Below are 20858 nucleotides of genomic sequence, written 5' to 3' on the forward strand. Positions count from 1 at the left end.
ATCTTTCTGATGCCTTTTATAAAACCGATGTTCTTTTTGTTGCTAGTTAGATGTAGTCATTTACGCGTGAATATATATGGAGAAATGTTTAAGAAAATTAATGGAGCTTATTCCAAGTATGATTGTACTTTAGAAACCTATACGGAGAATGTTTGAATGGTTTGAAGCGTTATAGCTGTGAATCTGTATATTTTTGGAAAAGTAGATCTCTCACTTCATTTATAATGTAGTACTGGACCAGACATAAAATCGTACTAACATATTTCAAAAACCTCTACAACACGATATATTATATTACTGTATGATAATTAAACAAAAAGAAGCGTTTTTTCGTGGATGAATCGTAGGTTGAAAAAGAAAAAGAAAAAGTCTTTCGGGCTTCCATGAGTAAGTGGTTTATTCGAGTCTTCAAAAACTTGTCTTGGTTATGGTGTATCTTGTGTAAATTGATACATCACATACTGAAGCAGCGTTTATTCTTTTTTTTTAGCGTTCACACCGAGAAGCATAAAATAAAATAATTAAAGAACTTATCGTTTCATAGTTAGAGTGATTTATGTAACCTGAAAGTACTACACTGTGAAGTGACCATTATCTTTTTATACATGTCTTTGTTCAACGCGACAAGTTAACCACCCTTCTCCACGTCTTTCACCAAAGGGAAAAAGGAATTCTTAGCAGGGATTTCAAGTATAGAAGACCTGATATTTTTGTTTTTCTTTTAAAAACAAAATATACCATATTTAGGTACTTCTCTGTCTTCGAAGGACGACCCTCATTCCATAGCAAGTCTATTCGGAGCTAGAAGAATTCTTCGTGTTTTCTCATAATTGCGTCTTTTTTTTGTTGGAATACTTTAAAAAGTAGCAGAAAACTGTAGTTCTTAGATATCGCGTCAGTGTTCATTTTCGTTACAATCGAACAATTCAAGTACCCCAGTACATAATATACACATTTGCATATAAATAGCATATAAATATGGTTAAGGAAAAGACAGTGGACGAAGGATCTCTCAGCTTCGATAACTCCTTTTTAGGCTTTGGTTCCTCTTTACCAGTTTCGTCCGCTTCTTCCCCTAAGAAACAAAATGGAACTGATCAACCGTCTTTTATTTCTAGCGAAGAAAATACAAATGTCGAAGAGAATCCCACTTCTGGTTTTGAGCGTTATGGATTAACTCCGTCAGGTCAAACCTTTCGACTTCCTCACGAGCAAGAAAATCGTCGTAGTATCCTTGAAACCATCGATCCCCGTGTCCCCAAGACGCCTTGGGACTGGGTCGTAATCGGAAGTATCCTTTTACAGGTTGTCTTGTACATTTTCACACGCGGAAATACTCGCCGCTTTTTATTAATGGCTTGCTTCTTTTTTTGGCGCATGAGTTACGATTTCGGTATTGGATTCCTCCTTCATTCTCAATCCAATGATCGTAAAATTGTTGAATGGGTTGTAAAGCTTGGCTTTTTTGATAAAGAAAAGAATCCAAAGCTTTATGAGATGACTAAACATCAACTTGTTTCAAAAATGGATTCCTCATATAATTTTGAAAAATCTCCAGTTGAATTTAACAGTTGGCTCGTTTTTCGACATTTCGTAGATCTTATCCTTATGTGCGATTTTTGCTCATATGTATTGATGGCTTTGGCTTGGACTTGTTGGCCGAATATGAATTTTCTTCTTCACATGTTACGTTTTTTCGGAGGCATTGCCTTAATTATTTTTAATTATTGGGTAAAGCTCGATGCTCATCGTGTTGTTCGTGACTACGCATGGTATTGGGGTGACTTTTTCTTTTTACTCAGTAGTTCCTTGGTTTTTAATGGTGTTTTTGAATTGGCCCCTCATCCTATGTACTCTATCGGTTATGCTGGATACTATGGTATGAGTTTAATTTCTGGAAGCTACGGTGTTTTATTAGCAAGCATGGTTGCTCATGCCGCCCAATTTGTTTTTCTTGTTGTAGTCGAAAATCCCCATATTGAAAAGACGTATGGCAGTGAATCTGCTCATTCCCGTATTATGCCACGAGATGAAGATGCTGAATTTGAACTTCCTCCAGCTCGCGACCTTGTCGGACTTATTAATTTCAATTCAGCTAGGATCTCAGACGTTGCACTAGTTATTATTGCGGCTTATAGTATTCTCTCAAGTTTACTCTCATCTAATTCTTACTATAACCAATTCTGGGCCCTTTTTCAAGCTTTTGTATGGCGCTTCTTGCACAGCGCTTTCCATGGGTGTATATTATTCTACCAATCAAGAGATAAAGCTTGGTCTCGTCACTTCATCCGCAACGGTGAATCCGTTGTGCAAGCGTGGTCTCAATGGAAAGGATTTTACAACATCACCTTAAACATGTCTTATATTTCTTTTTGTATGGCGGCTTGGAAATTATATCATCTTCCTGACAACTGGACTTACGGACTCGTTACCCTTCGTCATACTTTAGGATTCGCTTTAATAGTTTTACACATATATACTTCCGTTTCTATTTACGAGGATTTGGGTCAGTATGGTTGGTTTTATGGAGACTTCTTTTTACCTAGTCGCTCACCCAAGCTTGTCTATCAGGGTATTTATCGATACGTTAATAATCCTGAGCGTTTCCTTGGATGCTCTGCTTATTGGGGTCTTGCTCTTATCAGTAACTCAGCTTGGATTTTCTTATTAGCTACCTTAGCACAGCTATCAAACTTAGCTATCATTCGTCTTGTTGAACAACCTCATATGCGAAAAGTATACGGCAATGCTTTACGGAAGGAAGCAGGAATATCGAAATTAATTAAGCAAGCTACCCAAGAACACAGCAATAAACTTCCGAAATCCATCGAGAATCATGTCAAAGCTTTGGGTAATACCGTCGATAGAGTTCTCGATCAAACAGCAGAGGCCTTGCAAGAGTTTGTAAGTACTGCTCCGCCTAAAGTACAAGTGCTATTGAAGGGTACGGAATCGAGTCTCCGTAGAAGCGCTCAGCTTGCCATATTGAAATTGTTTGCTCCACAATTCGATAGACATGGATCAACTGCTTATTCTCTGAACTTAGATATTGAAGATTCTAAAGTCCCACTTGGATATCCCATACGCGTGAAGTGGGCGGCTCCTTCAGATCATGAATATAATGACTGGATTGGACTTTATCGAGTATCAGATAACATTAGTGATATCCATACACAGGTGCCGAGCGAAGGACGCTGGTCTGCTGTTGATCATAAAGGATACAATTCACACACATCTAGCATAACACAGGTTTCGGAAACTAAGGATTCTGGAGAAATAGTGTTTTCAAGGGAGTTGTTGTTTTGGGAGCCTGGGACCTACGAATTTCGTTATCATCATAGTAACAAGCATTTGGTGATGGCTAAAAGCGAACCATTTCAGATATATGCTATACCTAACGATTCCAAGGATACCTCCGAAGTTAAGGATACTTTAGACAACTTACTGAAGCTTTGCGTTCCCGAAGACCATTCCAAATCATTACAAGATCTATCCGATAGCAAAGCAAAGACTTTTTCCAAAGCTATTCAATATACTTTTGGTATTGAACTCGGTTATCATGTAATTCAAGTTGATGGTTCAACGAAGGTTCTAGCAAGCAGACTTGTGAGTGCTTTGAAGATTCTCCAGCCTCTTACTTACTCCGAAGAAAGTAAGAAGGACGTTTAGACGTTTGCTAAACTGTATTTTATTCAACATATCTTACAGTACATGATTTTGAAGTTATAGAGCCTCTTTATATTCATTTTAACATGCTTATGGCTTACTAGATTATAAATAATGATACTTAATAAAACCCATAAAGCTTTTGTCGACATTTAAAGATTTGATAGTTGTTTATTACCTATTAACCATTATCCCAATTTAAGTAGCATGATAAATTGTCATTCAATAAATAAGTTCATTATTTTAAACTTCAGGAATTCATGCAAACAAAATAAACCAACTTTAATGTTATATATTAGAGTCATTTTCGTCGCCAGAAAGTATACTTGAAACAGAAGTGATGCTTCGACGATCTTCCTTGGAATTTGCAACGGTATAATAAAACCTGTTCAGCTCTTCGCAGTTGTTGCAGAAATCCTTAAAAGAGTGCTTAAGTTCCTCAGCTGTTTTTTTCAAGGACACATTCTGACCTTTGTTACTTTTGTTAAAGCTTGTTTTACCAGCCTTAGAATTATGGAGTAAGTTAGGAAGCCACAAAAACTGAAGATTATCGTCAATTTGTACTAGTACACTTCCCGTCTTGTGAATGTATTGCACGTACCGAAAGCTTGGTTTTCCCCATGAATATACCGCGGTTACCATCTGTGGAAAAACATTGCTCTCCTCACTGTCAAGGATGAAATCAAAATACTTTAATATCTGGCTGCACCACCACTTTTTTGGATGGTTATAGTCGGCAGAATAAGATACGTAATCTGGAAGCGATGGTGGTTCAACCCCAAGTTTAATTACAGAAACCTGATTGAAAGGATTGAGTTCTGCAACGGCTGAAACTTCATGGATTGGTGCTTCAACTAAAGCCAAGCCATAACGCTCAAGGATCCTGGACCACGATTGAAGCATGTTTTCTATAACACTTGCAGTAGCCAAAAGCCATTCAATTCGAAGATGGAAACAGGTATTGGGGTTATGAAGCAGATCATAATGTAAAGTTACCATCTCTGAACGTCCAAGTCTCCGTTCAGGGTCTGCGTCAAATAGAATCTGCCTTGAAAGTTCAATTCTTAAAGGACCTTCTTTAAGAGGATTTTGATTATTCGAATCTTTGGACTGATTTTCTTTCTTGCGATTAAACCAACTCCTGTAAGGACGGGTCGACATTGGCTTTGTATTAAACTCGGAAGATAATCTGTATACGTAGTGTCCGTCAAGTAATGGATGTTTTTTCCTGATATGCTCAATTAGACCATTTTTTAGTAGTTTATTGCCAAAAACTAAGGCTTCTTCTCTATTGTTTATCTCTATGAACGTATTCACTATCCATGAGACAAATTCACTCCCGAGAAAACAATTTTCGTAAACACGGTAGTGCCACGTTATATCATCTATCTTCAAACCATTTATTCCCTGCATTTCCTTCGCTAGCGTGTAGTTGTCTATATCAGTGGTCAAATGTTTGTTTGGCATTAATAGAGATTTTCCATTACGGTTAGAGTCATTGGTGATAGCTTCCAATTCAGAGTTAATATAGTCCCTTAAAGACAATGTGGTAAATTTAATTCCCAGAGAATTCGCAGAAGTTACCTGCGGTGTCTTCTGCGAATTTTCATTCATAGGATCGAATTCACCTCGGCGTAAAATTTCACATAATTTGCATACGCCTTCGACTCTCAATTCTTCTTCTGTATAACTATCTTGCTCCGATGCTTGAAACTTTTGTATAAGGTTTGGAGAAAAGTTTCCGGTAGGTATTAATACAAACCTTGCTCTCCAATATTTAACTGAATCTGGTAAGTAAGTTTCAAACCCGCTAATAAGCTGATCGACATAATTCCAATTGTAATTTGCAGTATCGTTAGCGTTAAACGTTATACTAGAAGGAACATAATCGTGCGTATTCTTGGACCAAATGTAGTAATCATACTTCATCTTGCCGTGCCCTGAAACCTTTTTTACATATCTCTTAACTTCAATATTATACCCAACAGAATCACAAGAAAGACAATGAAATTGACTGTCCCCTAAGGCAAGATAAACGGTGTTATTTCCGACTTCGTTAGGAGCCGACACAAATGTATTGAAGTTACTGGAGAATTCTTTTATGGCCGAACTCGAAGGCTCATTTAAATAAATGGATGTTATAGGATTAACAACAATTTGATATCCTCGAGATAATCGTTGACAAATCATTTCAGTAAGAAGATCCTGCTGGTTCATTTCAGTTATTTCTGGATCAATCCCTACTGTATAGGTATATTCTTCAAAATTATCGTTTAGCTCCTCCAGTGAAGGAAAATAACTAAAAGTAAGCGGAAGTGCCCCAGGCGTACACATTGAAAGCCAATTGAATCTTCTAACGTCTTGTTGATTCATGTACAAGTGTTCCCATCTCAGAGAAACAGGATCGTTGTCGGCTGTAGTTTGCTTTAGCTTAAACGGATTATCTATAATCTTCCACGGGGTTCGGGATGGCTTTTCTGATGTTATACCTTTTGTCGGTGATAAGTTAACTGGCTCTAGGTTATTAGGTCTAAGATGATTTGACAGTCTGGTAATAGATTCGGCCATATTATGGTTGGCTCTCGTAGAAGATCCCGTAGAAGGGAGTTCAACAGGAAATGGTTTTGAAATAGCTTCTTTAATTCCCAAGGGATTTATTGAAGTAGTTGCAGTCGCAGGTTGCACAAGGAAACCTTTCAGGTTCAAGGAGCTTGATCTAGCCCCTGATGTTTTAATTTTCGACGGGGTACGAAATGAAGGTATACTGAGATTTTTCTTTGATGGTTCCCTCAGTTTCTCGCTTAAACTTGAAAGAGTGTTTGGGCGTAATGCATCATCTTGGCGACTTTTAAAATCGATGTCTTTTTCACTTGAATTTCGCAGATGATCCCGGTTTGCAGTAAAGGACGAATTAGGAAATTTGATGTTTTGAATGGGCTCTTTTTCAGGACTAAGGGTTGTAGTACGATGAAGAGGTTGACGAGACGTTTCTAGCGGTTTTTGGAGATGATTGCTAACAAATTGTTTAGCGTCATATTCCTCTTGTGCTTCTTCTTCAAATGCATCACCGCCCCCTAGGGAAGGATCCGACTGAAGTAGAGGAATTGAAATTTTGGCACTCTCGGCCTCAAGGACACCCATCATTTGCAATTCATGCATCTTAGCGGTGGGTTCAAACCGATGCTCACGCATTAGGTTTTCCCATGGTGAACGCAAGGAACGCATTTCGGTAGTACTATAGAAGCTGATATTGCAGCCTATAGGAAATGTATACAACCAATCACTACTTGTTCGAATATTCTTCAGAAAGGAACCAACTGAATAATTTGAAACAGAAGAAGTAAACGACTCTGGAATGCCACCACCGGTGGAACCTGGAAATGAATCGGAAATTTTTGGTAATAGGAGTTGAGATTTTTTGGTACTCTTACTAGGGTTTTTATAACGAAGTACTGGCGTCTGAAATAGAGGAACTTTACCTAAAGAGACAATATCCATGCCGACAACTGTATTCAAAAGGCTTTTTGACGTCAAATGCAACATCTTCTCGTCAACTTCATATAGACCGCTTCCGGGTGTTACAACAATAATACTAGTACCAGTTCTCGATAAATCTCGATCAATATAGTCAGACTGAAATTGATAAACTGCCATGTTTATGACTTCTAGGAAGTTGCCTTCTTGAGAAGCAGTCATTCTGCCACAAACATAATCAACCTCATTACCAAACTCGTTTATAATTTTTTGAACTAACACATTTTCTTTGAATTTTGCAAGCTCGACTTTAAGATTGGCAAGAGTGGGCTGCCAATCTCGACTAGAAACGTTATCGACAACAACTTTGAAGAAATCTTTGTATGGGCCACCTTCTTCTATATCATTTGGAGAGCTGTGAGACAACTGTTTTATCCTTTGGTTTAGACCAGTACTATCCGGGCGCCAGACACACATTGAACCATGGTTTCCGTATTCAACACGAGTAAATAAAATAATAGATATCAAATGATGAGCGCCCAAATCTCTCCATAGAGAGAATAAATCTGGTAAAAATCCGTCTATAGCTTTATTGTAATTCAATTCACCATCTTCTTCAAAATGCCACATTTCTTCGCTCATTTGGATAAATATAAGAAATTTCGCACTTTCAGATCGAAATATGGGTCTTGTATTTTCTGTAAAGTAAGCAGACTTGCATTTTTTTCCATTTTTCCAAATAGATCCTATTTCACCCTGAACATTTCCTAAAAAATAAACCCGCTGTTTTTGATAAACACAAGTATCACAAAGAGTTCTCGACAGACGCCACATATCACTTCTAGAGATGAATTGATCACGAAAAAATATTACGACATGATCTGCCTCAATCATTGTTTTGTCAGTACACGGCTTTACAGATACAGGCTCTCGACTATGACTCCCTAAAAGTGTACTGAGTTCATGCTTAACAGAAAGTTGTAGGTTTGGATGCTTTTTCTTCAATTCTCCCGAAAGAGGGAAAGGTTTAAGGTAAATGGATTCTTGTGTACGTTTACTTTTGGTCCTCGAAGGCGGACTCAAGTCATCTTGCTCGCTGCCATACTCGTCTGATTGAGCAACTTTTACTTCGAAAACGTCTCCTAACGTAGCACCAGGTACCAAATCATAGTTTATAATAGCACTATGAGAAGACAATGCGGAGTCATGGGTCCATAAGTTCAAAGTGCATGACATTTTAGAGGATCTTCGTCAATTCACGCGTCATGAAGTTTATTATTCATTCCATTAAGTTAAGTATGTTAATAAATAATGAGGCTCCAAAAATCCAAAAAACTCGGGAAACTAAGACGAATGTCTGTTTGGGGAAAGTAAAGGTGTTTTCCAAGGTCAATGGAAGATGTATGGGTTATGGTTATTAAAAATGCAAGGTGCAAACTATGCAGAGAAAGTGCTTAATGATGTTGCTAGTAGTATACTATTGTATTTTTGAAAACAGAAGGGAGAAAAATAGTTAGGTATACCTCGAAAAATGGTTATTTGGTAACATTTGGAGAGAACCCCAAGTATATAAGATTTTTAGTTTTGCAACAATACTATTATTATGGAAAAGAAAATTTAAAAACAAGATACTCTGGAAGTAAAGAAAGGTATTAGAGCACTAGGTTCATACTATTATAAAGGACGACACAACATTGATCATAACCACAAACATAAATAAATACTCCGGATATAATTACTCATAAAAAATAATCGGCAATGGGTTGTTTGGTAGGAATTCCACTTCTTTCCTGTGAAGCTGCTCCGAAAATTTTGTATGTTTGAGATTGATCTTCACCAAGCTGCAAGATCGAAGCGACATTTCCACAGCGATAGCAGTAATTGGGGGCACTCCAAACAGTCACTACGCTACCCATGTCTTTTTGAGCTATTGTAACAGTATCACCAGGTGCCGGGGTATCATCATAGGGAGATTGTGGATCAGAATCAGAACTGAAGTCCTGTTCACTAAACTTTCTTGAATTTTCTTTGTCCTTTTCGGAAAAGTGAATTTTATACCCTTCCATGACCAACTGGTGGGCACGGGCAACAAAGGATAGGTTATTGCCATGGTTGAAAGCCTCTGCCACATCAGAACCAAAAAGAAATCCAGCTCCTCGAGGCGATAAACCCCATCCACTGATATCTTCTGGATCTGACCAGAGTAAATCGCACATGGCTCCTTCATGGGGAACTTCTTGCTTTCGGTCAATGAGTCGAATCTAAAATAAAAAAATGGTAAGTTAATACAAGCAATTGTAAAAGGAGAAGAAAGTAAAAAAAATAAAAAGATTTCGTACCTGATCCAAGCTTGTAATACTCGGAGAAAGTCCACCATGCACACACAGAACTTTGTCATCGATGACAGCACCTAAAGAAAGATAATCAAATACTTCGCAGCAATAGCGCCAAACATTAGCAGAACTGTACTTTCTAACACATTCATCGTAAAACCCGTATACTTGAGTGATTTGGCGGGATTCGTGATTTCCACGAATTAATGTGATTGAATCTGGATACTTGCACTTCAATGTTAATAGCAAAAGGAAGGTTTCTACAGAATAGAACCCTCTATCGACAAAATCTCCCAAAAAGACGTATTTTGTTTCTGGGCAAGAACCACCTATGCGGAAAAGTTCAAGCATATCGTGAAGCTGACCATGGATATCACCACATATAGTAACCGGAGAATTGATGTGCTGTAGATTTGATTCCTCTATCAATATATCACGAACACGCTTGCAAAGCTCGACCACTAGTCATTTATATTAGTAAACCGAAGCGATTAAACCTATGTAATCATCCACGTCGAGGAATCACTACAAAGAAATTCAAACACAAGTAGATGAGAAAGTTCATTAAACACGTACCATTGGCTTCAGGGATCACTCTTCCATTTTCAAGCTCTTGTAATTGCCAATCCAAGTCAACATTAGACATTATTATGAAGAAAACGAGAGGGGATTAAATTAAAAAATAATAAAAAGGAAGAAAGAAACGAATGAATGAAAAATGAAATAATAAATTATAAACCTTCAAATAATACAGAGTAGGTATAAAAAAACTACTTCAATAACAAAGAAAAAGGGCTATACTTTCAACAACGATAGTTTTTTCAAACTAGCAGCCAAAGGAGTGCAAATTAAAGATATCTAGTTAAAAAACGCTATTAAAGATTGAAAAGTAATCCGACGAAATCGCTCAAATTGGCCGCTTTTAAAAATTCCTATTTTGTTGAAGTTTACTAGGAATCATAAAGTATGGGGAAAACAGGGTCTTCCAAATGAAGCGATCAGATAAATTTTAACCTTCATTTAGGGTACAAAGAATACCATATGAAAAGTTTTAGATATAAGTAAACAAAAAAAAAATTGTTTATTTACATTTGTATTCCTTGTAAGATTTCAAATTCGTGTTTTCTAACACTTAGAAATGAGATTAAATACTAATTATTTAACAATTCTTTCTTTTTCTTGCCTTAATGATTAATATACTATGATATGTTTGCGTTTATAGAATAAACCAATCTGATATTGTTGGAATTCTCTTATTTTCTAGGAAACATTTGGAAAAATACAACGGTGGCTGCTTTTTAAATTAGAAATATTTATAATATAGTGAATACAAGCTTATTTTTTTATTTTTTGGTTGTTATTGTCTTGTTGAATATTCTCTGCTTCTTTTCATATAGTCCAAGGTATTCGTTTCATCAGATAAAAATCATACACACGAAAAGAATTGCTTATACGAAGTATTTATTTCCTTTGAATACCAAGTTAGAGGTTGAATAATAGTCGTCTATTTTATATATATGTGTATACTACTCTTCCGTTACCTCTTTCCTCGCAATCCACCTTTTAGGGCCACATCCTAGACATTCCCTCCAAACGTGAAGGCTAAAGCCAACAACCACCAACAACAAAGGAATTGATATTGGAGTAAAATTCAATAAAAAGACTAAATAGGTATTTGGAAGCTTAATCTTTTAGAATTCGTCTCATATCTTAATTAAAAAAAGCCGTTATTGAAAAATGAGTGTTGAAATTTCATCGATCGATCAGTTTCAAGAAATTTTACAAAAGGACAATGAACAAGCCATTTTGCTAAACTTTTATGCTCCTTGGGCTGCTCCTTGCCAACAAATGAATCAGGTTTTCGATCAATTTGCCAAAGATACCCCAGAGGCCACCTTCCTGAAAATTGAAGCTGAGAAGTTCTCTGACATCGCCGAATCTTTTGACGTTACCGCCGTCCCCTTATTCGTTTTAATCCACGGCCAAAAAGTTCTTGCTCGTATTTCGGGTGCCAACCCTCAAAAACTCAAATCCGCCATCGACGAGTATATCCGCCCCATCATCCAACAGTCTTCCACTACACCCTCTACCGGTGCTCCAGACGTTAACGTTGGATCTGTTCAAACAAACGCCGTCCCTTCCGGTGCAAAGGCTGCTAATGGTTTGGATGTCGAAACTGATAATCGTTTACGCACCCTCACTAACGCCCACGATATTATGCTCTTCATGAAAGGAACTCCTTCCGAACCTGCTTGTGGATTCAGCCGTAAGTTAGTTGGTATGCTCCGCGAAAGAAATGTTCAATATGGGTTCTTCAACATTTTGGCTGACGATGCCGTTCGTCAAAGCTTAAAGGTCTTTTCTGACTGGCCTACCTTTCCTCAACTTTACATCAAAGGCGAATTTGTTGGTGGTTTGGACGTTGTAGCTGAAATGATGGAAACCGGTGAATTTCAAGAAATGCTCACTTAAAAGAATCCTTTCTGTTTACCTTCCTATTACCCTTACTACTTTTGTTCTTTTTGGCGTTTTATTATTTTATGTGTCTATAGATTTTTCTTTTCAAACACGTTAGCTTAGCATATTGCAGATAATCAAAGCATACACTCCTTCAAGACATTGTTTTAACCAATTATACTAGACATTCACCATATCAAATATTTATACCGACCTAATTCACAAACATTACAATCACTACAAAGACTCTTAGGAAACTCCTAATATCAAATTACCGTTTAGAATTAATATCGAGTAGTACACTCCCACAATTCTTCTACCTATTCATTCACATCTACATAATCCTCTTTAAACACACAACACTGCACTTATGAAATAACCCGTATGACCCACTTTCAACAATACTTTCCCGAGAAATCAATACGAACAAATCCTCTTACCGAATATATAAAATAAGAGTTCTAATTCAGAGTGAACAGTTTCCCAAATCCTCTACATTTCTTGTATCTCTGACACAACAACTGTAAAGAATTCAGAAACACGTCAGAAAACGCCAACTACCCTACATGAATCGACCAAAAAGGAAACAATTCATGCAAGAGATCATCGCCTTGAACAGATGCCATTATGCAACTTGATCCAAAAAGGATCCAGCTACAAAGCATCCATTCAGTAAGAAAGTAATATCTCACTCTTCGGGCAATGGCGCTACCGATCATCATCCGTGTTGAGTTCTGTGGCTAGGTTAGGAAACCCAAGCCGGACGCATACTATAGAAATGATCCTATGGAGTATCGTCGATGGTTTACAATGGAGCGAAAGGTCTGATATTTATAGTAAATGCAATCCAAAAAAGCAGTCACAGCTCAACAAAAAATGGAAAGAAAGCAGTCCTCGTCGGCGAATCATATACCAAGGAAGACTGTAGAATTTTTTGCTGCTAGTACGCTGCTTATCGCTAGTAAATAAATATGCGACGAAGATGATTGAAGAAGGGTTTCGAAAAATTATGACAAACTTTCTATGATTGTTGAAGGTTTTCTGATGTCTTTGTAGTTGTATTGTCTGATTTACTGTACAATTCTGCCTAGGAACACCCTAGTAAATCTGTTTGTAGAAATACTAAAAATTTAAAGAGACAAGAGGAACACACACTCTTTTTTTATTTTTATTTTTTTATTTAATTTTTAGTTTTAGTCTTATTATTAACTTTTAGTCTTTTTTTTTTTTTTTTCTTTTTTTTTTTAGTAGGAATCTAAGATTAGTATTAGGGATTCAATAAATGCATAGAATATAAGTGCCAAGAAAACATATCTTAATCGTTTCACACATTAAATCCAGGATAGAATATAGTGAATCGAACTTGTACGCATCATTATTATCTAATTTGACTATTCTATCTCTATTCTCTTTCTTTATAGTAATTACTAAAGTTTCAATTTCTAACTGTGGTCTCTATTTTTTTTTGGACTAGAGACCATGTTATCTAAAATTCAATATACATCATGGTAAATAGAAATAAATAGCAAACCGAAAAACTAACCCATTCTATTTCTAGTTATTGCGAAGAAAATATCTATCAGTTGGCAGAGCATGTTGTAAAAGAGAAGCCACCTCAGCTTCAAGCATATGTAGTATTTTTATCAACACCAACGAAAACGGTAAGCGATCTTTTCATTTACGAAAGAGACTGTCTAATTTGAATGATGAATTAGATGCCAATCTGGGAGCAGTCAAAGTCACCATTCGTTATTTGGGTAAGGTCGTGATTTTGTAGAAACAAATAAATTATAATCATCAAGTCATTGAACAAGAAGGTCATAAAGCTCATTTATATAAAAGAAGAGGAATCGTCATGTGTCTTGCTTGCTTAAAGGAAAAGAACGAAGAAAGCAAGACTCTATTTATTTTATACACTTTCATTATGCATCAAGATGAAACAAAACTGTTGACCAATTTTAGGATTATCACGTGGTGCTTTTGACAAGAAGTCTCAAAAATCCCAAGGAAGGATGGTTTGTGTGGGACCCAGATACTAGATTATCAATTCCCTGCTCTTTGGAACAGTATCTTGAACAAGCGCTCCGTCGAGACTTGGAACATCTTCCTGGGCAACCGCTTGTGTATGGAAATCTCTGCTACGAAACGAACAGAAAATATAGAGTTATTGATGCGAACACGTTTGTCCAACATTTTGGCTCTGATCGCTCACATATGAAAACCGACACAGGCGAATGGCTTTCCCCTCCGCCATCGTATCCTTGTATAGGAAAACGAATGAATCTCTCACAATATACGAATGTAAACGAAAAAAAAAACGGTACTATCTTTGGCATTGTCTATAGTGAAGACGAGTTTCGACAAAAGTTTCAAACACGGATTTAGGAAGAGACGATGGGAACACAACTCAAGCAATACGTTTCGCTATCAAAGGTTCTACAAGTAATACGGTTAGCAATCCATAAGATATCTAACCCAAGACGGGTTCCTACTCTAGAGAATAACATTCAACGCAGTACATTAGTCAATTATTAAAATTCATACCTTTCTTCTTTTGAACAGCGAGAACAAACAGTACTTTCGCAATTCAAACATTCACGAAGACATATACAACACGTGGATTTTTTACAATATTCACAGAAAGCAACGCGCGTTCTTGAAGTAGTTTTTTTATAACAAACATGACAAAGTTTGACCATGCGAGAATCCCCAAGGGCAGCATCTTTGATTGCAGCAGTTGTGGAAGCTACGCTCCAAGGATTGTAAACAAGTCCAGAATTAGATATGGGCGACGCGCTTTCCCTGCAAAGCATGGGCTTTGTCCGTTTATTTCTGTTTGGTCTATAAAAATTTCCAACAGTGTTCCGTTTTAAAACCATAGTTTACGATACAAAGTGGGAGACGAGGTAGGGCAGTTGAAAAAAAAAAAGATTCTTTGTTCGTCCAACATGCCAAGTCGCCTATATTCCAGTTATGAACAGGTAGCATACCTCATGTTACCTGCTTTGTAAAATACAAATAGTTTACAGAAAAAAAAAATACTAGGAAAAGGAATAACATAGAAATATGGAAAGAAATAGATGTAATTGAGAGGAGAGATGAGAATAATCATAGTTTTTATAATAACTATTTTATAATTTTTGATGAATAGTTTTCAAATACAGCATTGTTTTTCGACGCAAAATAAGGTAAAATGGACATGATGAAAAACGGAGAGAGAGAGAGAGCGAGAGAGAGAGAGAGAGATAGAGGAAGAAACTGGAGAGAAACTTTGACATATGACAAAGAAAGGATAGAAAAGACATGTATGACCAAACTGGATGATCATGCATAATGATCGCTTTCAGCATTGGTCAACTGAAGGAATCAAACATTTCTTTAAAATGAATGATTGTTTTTTTCTTGAAAGAATATGCTCCATTATGGAGAGAAATAGCTTCTTTGTCAATGAATCGTTTACACCTTGTAACCATATTGAGCCATGCATCTGTAAATTCGTGTTAGCATCATGATTGGACCCAAGCGCGATTGAACACTCATTACTCATTACATACTGTCGATGGGCTTCAATTAATTGGGCACAGTCAATGGCACCATTTTCTGTATTCAACATACACTGATCACGGGCTTGTTTGGTTTCCGGACAAGCACAGCAAGGCTAGTTAGACAACAATTAGCAAGCTGAATGTAGAAATTACAATCAAGACGTAAACGTCGAGTCTTCTTACCTTTGGCTTTTCCTCAGAAGGAGCAGCAGGAGAATTTGAGGCAACGTTTTCAGCAGCAGGCATGGTCAAAAAAATAATATCTGTTTGGCTTTTTTCTCAGAAAGAAGAGGCACGTAAGATGACAAATATGGAATTCAAAGGATACTTCACTGGTAAAGTGATAAAAGATGGGTAGGATTGAAGTTTCCAAAACTTGGTTGAATTTTCAAATTGTTGCAAACTCGGTAAACAACGGTTACGGATGACAAATCAAATCCTTCAATTACCTAGTTCCTCTTAGTGGAAGCAAAAATAGAGCAGCAAAAGTTTCTTACAACGAACAGGTTTCATTGTTAAATGAGACGTCTTTATTTTCTTGTTTTCATCTTCCTTTAGAACAATATCAGTTTCTTTACCTTCCAAACTCTGTTGTTCTTTGTTGATTTTGTAGGTAACAATTGTCTTCTCACAGACACGGAGGACCTCACTCCATAAAATACGCCAATTGAGCGATAACAGTATTATCTATACCGAACTGGAGCTCACTATAAGGAGACTTGTCTTAACAAAAATAAAGAAAAACTCTATAAAACGAATTAATTTGTTAATGTCTAAATATATATAAAAGGGTCAGAGATACCTTTTTCACAACCACGAGTCCCATACTATATTGCTTGCAAGTGCTACAATATCATCTGTAGGCCATTTTATGGGATTCAAGATTAAATTAATGCTCATTTCGCTAGCAGTCTACCTATATCCGTGGAGACAGTCTTGATAGTAGTGTGCATACATGATTTCCGTTATGGTATATATTTATTTTTTTGCATAGCACTAAGGTAGAGGGAGAAACGATGGTTTCAGTTGTTGACAATAAATGATAAAAAAGCCTGTTTTGGATGAATTCTGTATATAGGGTATAGGAAGAGCTCATAATGCCGGTGTTTTAATGATGATTATGTATTTACTACTCTCTCTCTGGGATAAGTACGAGAGTACGAGAATGAACCGTATTGTACATTACTGCAATGGAGGATCCCTATTGCTTTTTGTATGGACTGTAGTGATAAATTGATTATTTATTGCCTTTAAATGCTATAGTAACCATTTGGAAACTTCATCAGCGTCTACGGCCACACCTAGGCGAAAACACCAGTTCCCGTCCGATCACTGCAGTTAAGCGTCTGAGGGTCTCGTTAGTACTATGGTTGGAGACAACATGGGAATCCGGGATGCTGTAGGCTTTTTACCGCTTCGTATTTAATTCTTTTCCCTCTTTGTGCTTATTTCTTTTTGTGGCTCTTTTTGTTGAAGCACACGGCTGGCATTTTGATCGGCATGGTCCTTTAATTAAGCTGATAATACTAGTTGATGTTGGAGACTGCAATGATTAGAACTAAAGGTCCTCCTAGACTTATGAAACGAATAGCAAGAATCAGAAATTAAAGCACCTAACGAATAAATAAAAACAAGAATTGGACCTAACTATATAGATACAATGACTATATCATCCAGTAATAAGCATCCTTACTTATCCAAAGTTGAAGAGATCAAGTAAGTCAAGAAAACGGACGCCATTCAGAAATTCGTCATGCAAAATGCATTTTTAAAATAAATATGCAGGGACGAAATAATCGAAACATAAACACAAACATAAGCATGAAGGAGAACAATCGAAAAGACCGGGCATTATAATAAATAACTTTACTTTACGTATCAATCAACTCCCACTGTTTTCCACATTCCTAGACTGACCCGGTTCCCGTCGTAACCCTGGAGAATGTTCAGCATGTTCAGAGGACGGTTGCTCCAAAGTATTATCACTACAACCATTAAGTTGATATTCAGGCTCGGACGGCATGCTGTTTAGTGGGATACGACTATCATCCGTCAATTCGTTTCTTTCCGACGGCATTCTGAAACCTAGAGCACTTGTAACAGCACTAATAATCCCAGAAAAAAGGCTAGTAATTCCAGAAAGAACTAGAGGAATCAGTATAACGATAAAATCCACCGACACTAAAAGCATCCCATTAGTAAAAATATAAAATTACAAATCCACCACTTCACTTACATGAACAAACAAATAAGAACATGTAGAAAGCCACGATGACAAGAACAGCTGCTACAGTAATTTGAAACCATAACAATACATATTCTTTCATTGATTCCTTTATAAAGGGGACAAGGTATTTGTAAGAAAAGAAAAAGTTCAATATAATTGAACCAATAAGGCACCAACCAAGCCGAAGAGCTTCATTCTCTTGTCTGCGTTGTGCTTCTGGGATTCTCGCAATGTTTGCCGGCAAGAAAATCAACCACAGTATTTTCTTACAGACCCGTAAAGAATTCGAGGGACCATTTCCTTGCGCCATGCCAATAGAAGCTTTTTGATGTCTTCTTCTTGAGTATGGTGGAACTGGATCTGGATCGGAATGTAAACATAAACAACCTTTCTCCATATTGTCAACATGAGAATACGGGATTTCGCTGTATTTCGGTAAGTAGCTGTCAGAATTTGTAGAAGAGCTCAAACAAGCAACTTTTGCTGGTTCGACAGTTTTTTGATGCCTTTCTCTTTCTTTTTCATCCATTTTTTTGTTGAAAATAACTATGTCTAAAGGAGTTTCTTAATTACCTTTGCTTGATCACTAAGTTACTGCGAAAATTATTGATTACAAAATAAAAGGACCAAAAAGCGTATAGTTTCGAAAACAAAAAGATCCCATATCAACTTGGTTTATACATTAAAGTAGGAATGACAAAAAGAGTCTTGAAACCCAGAAAATAAGCCCACAATGGCAAAGACTAGAGCTTTGCAGAGGTGAAGCTGTCATCCAACCCATTCGACATCTAAGTGATGCAGTTCGTTAAAGAGACTTATCGATAGTTAGTAAGCGCACGCTATTATATATATTATGAATGAATGAACAGTTGGAAATCGCTTTTGTTTGTTTCTATCGTTTAACTACCATAAATTTAATAAAGATGAAAAGAAAATGCACTTGTCCGTACAAATTTTGTTTACCATAGTTCGACGTCGCATCTACAAACTTTCCATGTATTTACAGATTTGAAAATAAAACTACGAAAATGGGAGTGTTGTAGCTTTCTCCTAGAAATCATTCAGCCGCAGTCATTAAACTTTTAAATCAAAAATACGCATTTTCAATTCCTTGTTAGCATCATTCAAAGCAAACAGCATGGTTGTTTTGCCAAATGCTCATTTGTTCCTTTGTTTACTTTTTGTAATAAACAGCGACTCTTTTAGATTATACTATTACGAGAAATCGCAACGAGGATGTGACCAGTCGGTGACATAATGTCGCAGCTTTTATGAATTGAAACATGCGAAAAGCCACTACCAAGATTTTATGAAACTCGTATCTTTGGTTTTAAAGAAAGTGTGCTGTAAAATTTGGTTGCTTTTTGGAACAAGCTCCAATTCCTATTTTTGAAGACTGCAACAATTGGAACCAACTCTTAAGAACTTTTGTTGGCGATTCTAGTTGATTTTGATTAGATTGCAACTGCAGTTGTTAGTTTGTGATTTAATGTGGCATTGTAACCATGAAGAATAAATACACTCCTGTTTCAGATTCTGATGAGTCTTTCAAAACACTCATTGATGAAAAGACAGACATCCATTCTTCAGATGGTACGCCTCCTCCTTATTCAGGTAAGATTTATTGAAATAGAAAGGTAATGGTGTTTGTTATTGAGAGTTATTACTGAGGAATCCTATTTTAAACTTGTCGACGATTGTCAATAACAGGACGAACGCCTCCATCCTCTGGTAAACAACGAAAACTTCAGTTACTAATACATTCATTAGCTTCAAACAAATTTATCGATTTAGAAATGGCTGACGGATCCGCTCAGAATTCCGCCCAAGAATCTGTTGATAACACCAGGTCGGATCCTTTAACAAATGAGAAGTGGTGGGAAAACTTTTCCATAGGCACAGCGACTATTATACTCTTTTATAATGTTGTTTGTCTAGTCATAATTTTTGGTTACAAGGTTTCTCCGTATTCAATAGCTTTTTATTGGCTTGCTGCCATTTCTATTGGATCTATTTTTATTTTCCTATTAAGTAAGTTAAAAATATTTTGTTCTCGAATAACTGACCTATTTTTAGCGATTCTTGTAACGTATCCAGGATGGTACAGGGAAGCTGGAAGAGCAACCAAAAAGGTTCTGAAGAAATCTGGAAGAGCAATAAAGAAATTCACACCAGCTGTATGTAAAGCCCTAATTATACTGATAAGTTGAATGGAGTCGGGGGTTATGTTTTGAAACTAGCAGGAGGCTTCGAATATATACATTCAGCCATGGTGTTGGTTGTTCTGGCCGTATTGAACATATGCTTGTTTGTTCTTCTCGTTCGTAAGGTTTTATTTTCTATGAACTGTTCTAACTTGTCCAGGTAACCCAGACATTGTTGAAGATCATGTGACTACACGTCTAGTAAGTACATTTAGTATTTTTTTTTAGGATTCTTCGTTAACCTTTCAGAACAACAGAATTAGAAGGAATGGTCAACCTCGTAACGAAGAAACCGAACTTCAACCTCTCGCTGAGCAAAGCTCTGAAGTTTGAATGTGAGTGTGAGTTTCACCGAACTTGCTTTCATTTTTTGTACTTCGCCTTCGCCCCTTCCTTGGGATCATCGATGTCAATTGCAGTCCACCAAGATCCCTGTGTTTGCTGTCACAAAAGCTTGAATCTGATGAGTCCAGAAGACTTTGATTGCTTTAGTAATTCACTCTTTTACGACTTTTCTAATTAGTTCACAGCACTGTTGTTTATGCACCGTTCATTTTCTTCGCAATCGGAATAGAACATCCTTTTTAATGATTTTGACAACGAATATTGCATGGCAATGAGCTATTGTTTAGTTCAACATCGAGTCGCGTAATTGATTATGTTTTAGAATTGGCAAGAATGAATGTGAGTTTCGATAGTTATTATTTTCATTCAGTATAGCAAGCACGAATCTTCAGATCAAAAAGATCAAAAGATCAGACATATCTTAATACATTGATTAAACATTCATTTAGAGAGTTAAATCAACGGAAGATGAAATATTGCAAGTAGAACCCAATTTGTATAAACTACATTCTCAACCCATAAACCCAAACGCTCATTTTAACACTCATTCTGATGCTTTTTCAAACAATGTGAATCAATAGAATAGAAAATGGCAGTTTGTATTCAA

The 20858-nt window shown here is 36.7% G+C and overlaps 9 protein-coding genes and 1 non-coding gene across 10 annotated transcripts; 5 read left to right on the forward strand and 5 right to left on the reverse strand.

The window, feature by feature from the left end:
• Window positions 1-565: 565 nt before the first annotated feature.
• On the forward strand, window positions 566-3930 carry SOCG_01431 (phosphatidylethanolamine N-methyltransferase Cho2). The gene has a single exon (XM_013164386.1). It carries the CDS (start codon window positions 979-981, stop codon window positions 3667-3669), a length of 2691 nt encoding a protein of 896 aa, XP_013019840.1. The 5' UTR covers window positions 566-978; the 3' UTR covers window positions 3670-3930.
• On the reverse strand, window positions 3839-8546 carry SOCG_01432 (DEP domain-containing protein). Its single transcript, XM_013164387.1, has one exon. It carries the CDS (start codon window positions 8374-8376, stop codon window positions 3955-3957), a length of 4422 nt encoding a protein of 1473 aa, XP_013019841.1. The 5' UTR covers window positions 8377-8546; the 3' UTR covers window positions 3839-3954.
• SOCG_01433 (serine/threonine protein phosphatase) lies at window positions 8496-10646 on the reverse strand. Its single transcript, XM_013164388.1, has 3 exons — window positions 10050-10646; window positions 9480-9934; window positions 8496-9401 (listed from the first exon to the last, which is right to left on the reverse strand). The coding sequence occupies exons 1-3, from the start codon at window positions 10117-10119 to the stop codon at window positions 8880-8882; spliced, it is 1047 nt and encodes a 348-aa protein (XP_013019842.1). The 5' UTR covers window positions 10120-10646; the 3' UTR covers window positions 8496-8879.
• Window positions 10647-10815: 169 nt separating this feature from the next.
• On the forward strand, window positions 10816-12153 carry SOCG_01434 (glutaredoxin Grx4). The gene has a single exon (XM_013164389.1). It carries the CDS (start codon window positions 11211-11213, stop codon window positions 11943-11945), a length of 735 nt encoding a protein of 244 aa, XP_013019843.1. The 5' UTR covers window positions 10816-11210; the 3' UTR covers window positions 11946-12153.
• A 1256-nt stretch (window positions 12154-13409) lies between these two features.
• On the forward strand, window positions 13410-14315 carry SOCG_01435 (uncharacterized protein; the record flags this gene model as incomplete). Its single annotated transcript, XM_013164390.1, has 4 exons — window positions 13410-13438; window positions 13489-13591; window positions 13646-13687; window positions 13893-14315. 4 exons carry the CDS (start codon window positions 13410-13412, stop codon window positions 14313-14315), a joined length of 597 nt encoding a protein of 198 aa, XP_013019844.1.
• SOCG_01436 (siva family protein) lies at window positions 14312-14809 on the reverse strand (the record flags this gene model as incomplete). The annotated part of the gene is made up of 2 exons (XM_013164391.1): window positions 14312-14366; window positions 14475-14809. 2 exons carry the CDS (start codon window positions 14807-14809, stop codon window positions 14312-14314), a joined length of 390 nt encoding a protein of 129 aa, XP_013019845.1.
• Window positions 14810-15386: 577 nt separating this feature from the next.
• Window positions 15387-15721, reverse strand: SOCG_01437 (cytochrome C oxidase copper chaperone Cox17; the record flags this gene model as incomplete). The annotated part of the gene is made up of 3 exons (XM_013164392.1): window positions 15387-15417; window positions 15485-15588; window positions 15659-15721. 3 exons carry the CDS (start codon window positions 15719-15721, stop codon window positions 15387-15389), a joined length of 198 nt encoding a protein of 65 aa, XP_013019846.1.
• Window positions 15722-16722: 1001 nt separating this feature from the next.
• Window positions 16723-18504, reverse strand: SOCG_01438 (uncharacterized protein). Its single transcript, XM_013164393.1, has 2 exons — window positions 17712-18504; window positions 16723-17656 (listed from the first exon to the last, which is right to left on the reverse strand). The coding sequence occupies exons 1-2, from the start codon at window positions 18229-18231 to the stop codon at window positions 17358-17360; spliced, it is 819 nt and encodes a 272-aa protein (XP_013019847.1). The 5' UTR covers window positions 18232-18504; the 3' UTR covers window positions 16723-17357.
• SOCG_16407 lies at window positions 16767-16881 on the forward strand. The gene has a single exon (XR_001203031.1). It is a non-coding gene; the product is annotated as a 5S ribosomal RNA (ribosomal RNA).
• Window positions 18505-18978: 474 nt separating the features above from the next.
• SOCG_01439 (uncharacterized protein) lies at window positions 18979-20695 on the forward strand. The gene is made up of 5 exons (XM_013164394.1): window positions 18979-19316; window positions 19473-19733; window positions 19779-20026; window positions 20067-20107; window positions 20156-20695. Exons 1-3 carry the CDS (start codon window positions 19208-19210, stop codon window positions 19910-19912), a joined length of 504 nt encoding a protein of 167 aa, XP_013019848.1. The 5' UTR covers window positions 18979-19207; the 3' UTR covers window positions 19913-20026; window positions 20067-20107; window positions 20156-20695.
• The last annotated feature ends 163 nt before the right edge of the window (window positions 20696-20858 follow it).

The sequence above is a fragment of the Schizosaccharomyces octosporus genome (genome assembly GCF_000150505.1).
Source record: "Schizosaccharomyces octosporus yFS286 unplaced genomic scaffold supercont6.3, whole genome shotgun sequence".
NCBI lineage: Eukaryota > Fungi > Ascomycota > Schizosaccharomycetes > Schizosaccharomycetales > Schizosaccharomycetaceae > Schizosaccharomyces > Schizosaccharomyces octosporus.

Coding starts and splice junctions, on each gene's coding strand:
- SOCG_01431 (XM_013164386.1), top strand. CDS start 979: ATGGTTAAGGAAAAGACAGTGGACGAAGGATCTCTCAGCTTCGATAAC.
- SOCG_01432 (XM_013164387.1), bottom strand. CDS start 8,376: ATGTCATGCACTTTGAACTTATGGACCCATGACTCCGCATTGTCTTCT.
- SOCG_01433 (XM_013164388.1), bottom strand. CDS start 10,119: ATGTCTAATGTTGACTTGGATTGGCAATTACAAGAGCTTGAAAATGGA. Junction 9,935..10,049: donor AGTGATCCCTGAAGCCAATG/GTACGTGTTTAA, acceptor ATAAATGACTAG/TGGTCGAGCTTTGCAAGCGT. Junction 9,402..9,479: donor GTATTACAAGCTTGGATCAG/GTACGAAATCTT, acceptor TTTTTATTTTAG/ATTCGACTCATTGACCGAAA.
- SOCG_01434 (XM_013164389.1), top strand. CDS start 11,211: ATGAGTGTTGAAATTTCATCGATCGATCAGTTTCAAGAAATTTTACAA.
- SOCG_01438 (XM_013164393.1), bottom strand. CDS start 18,231: ATGGATGAAAAAGAAAGAGAAAGGCATCAAAAAACTGTCGAACCAGCA. Junction 17,657..17,711: donor GTTCTTATTTGTTTGTTCAT/GTAAGTGAAGTG, acceptor GGATGCTTTTAG/TGTCGGTGGATTTTATCGTT.
- SOCG_01439 (XM_013164394.1), top strand. CDS start 19,208: ATGAAGAATAAATACACTCCTGTTTCAGATTCTGATGAGTCTTTCAAA. Junction 19,317..19,472: donor TACGCCTCCTCCTTATTCAG/GTAAGATTTATT, acceptor TACATTCATTAG/CTTCAAACAAATTTATCGAT. Junction 19,734..19,778: donor TATTTTTATTTTCCTATTAA/GTAAGTTAAAAA, acceptor ACCTATTTTTAG/CGATTCTTGTAACGTATCCA.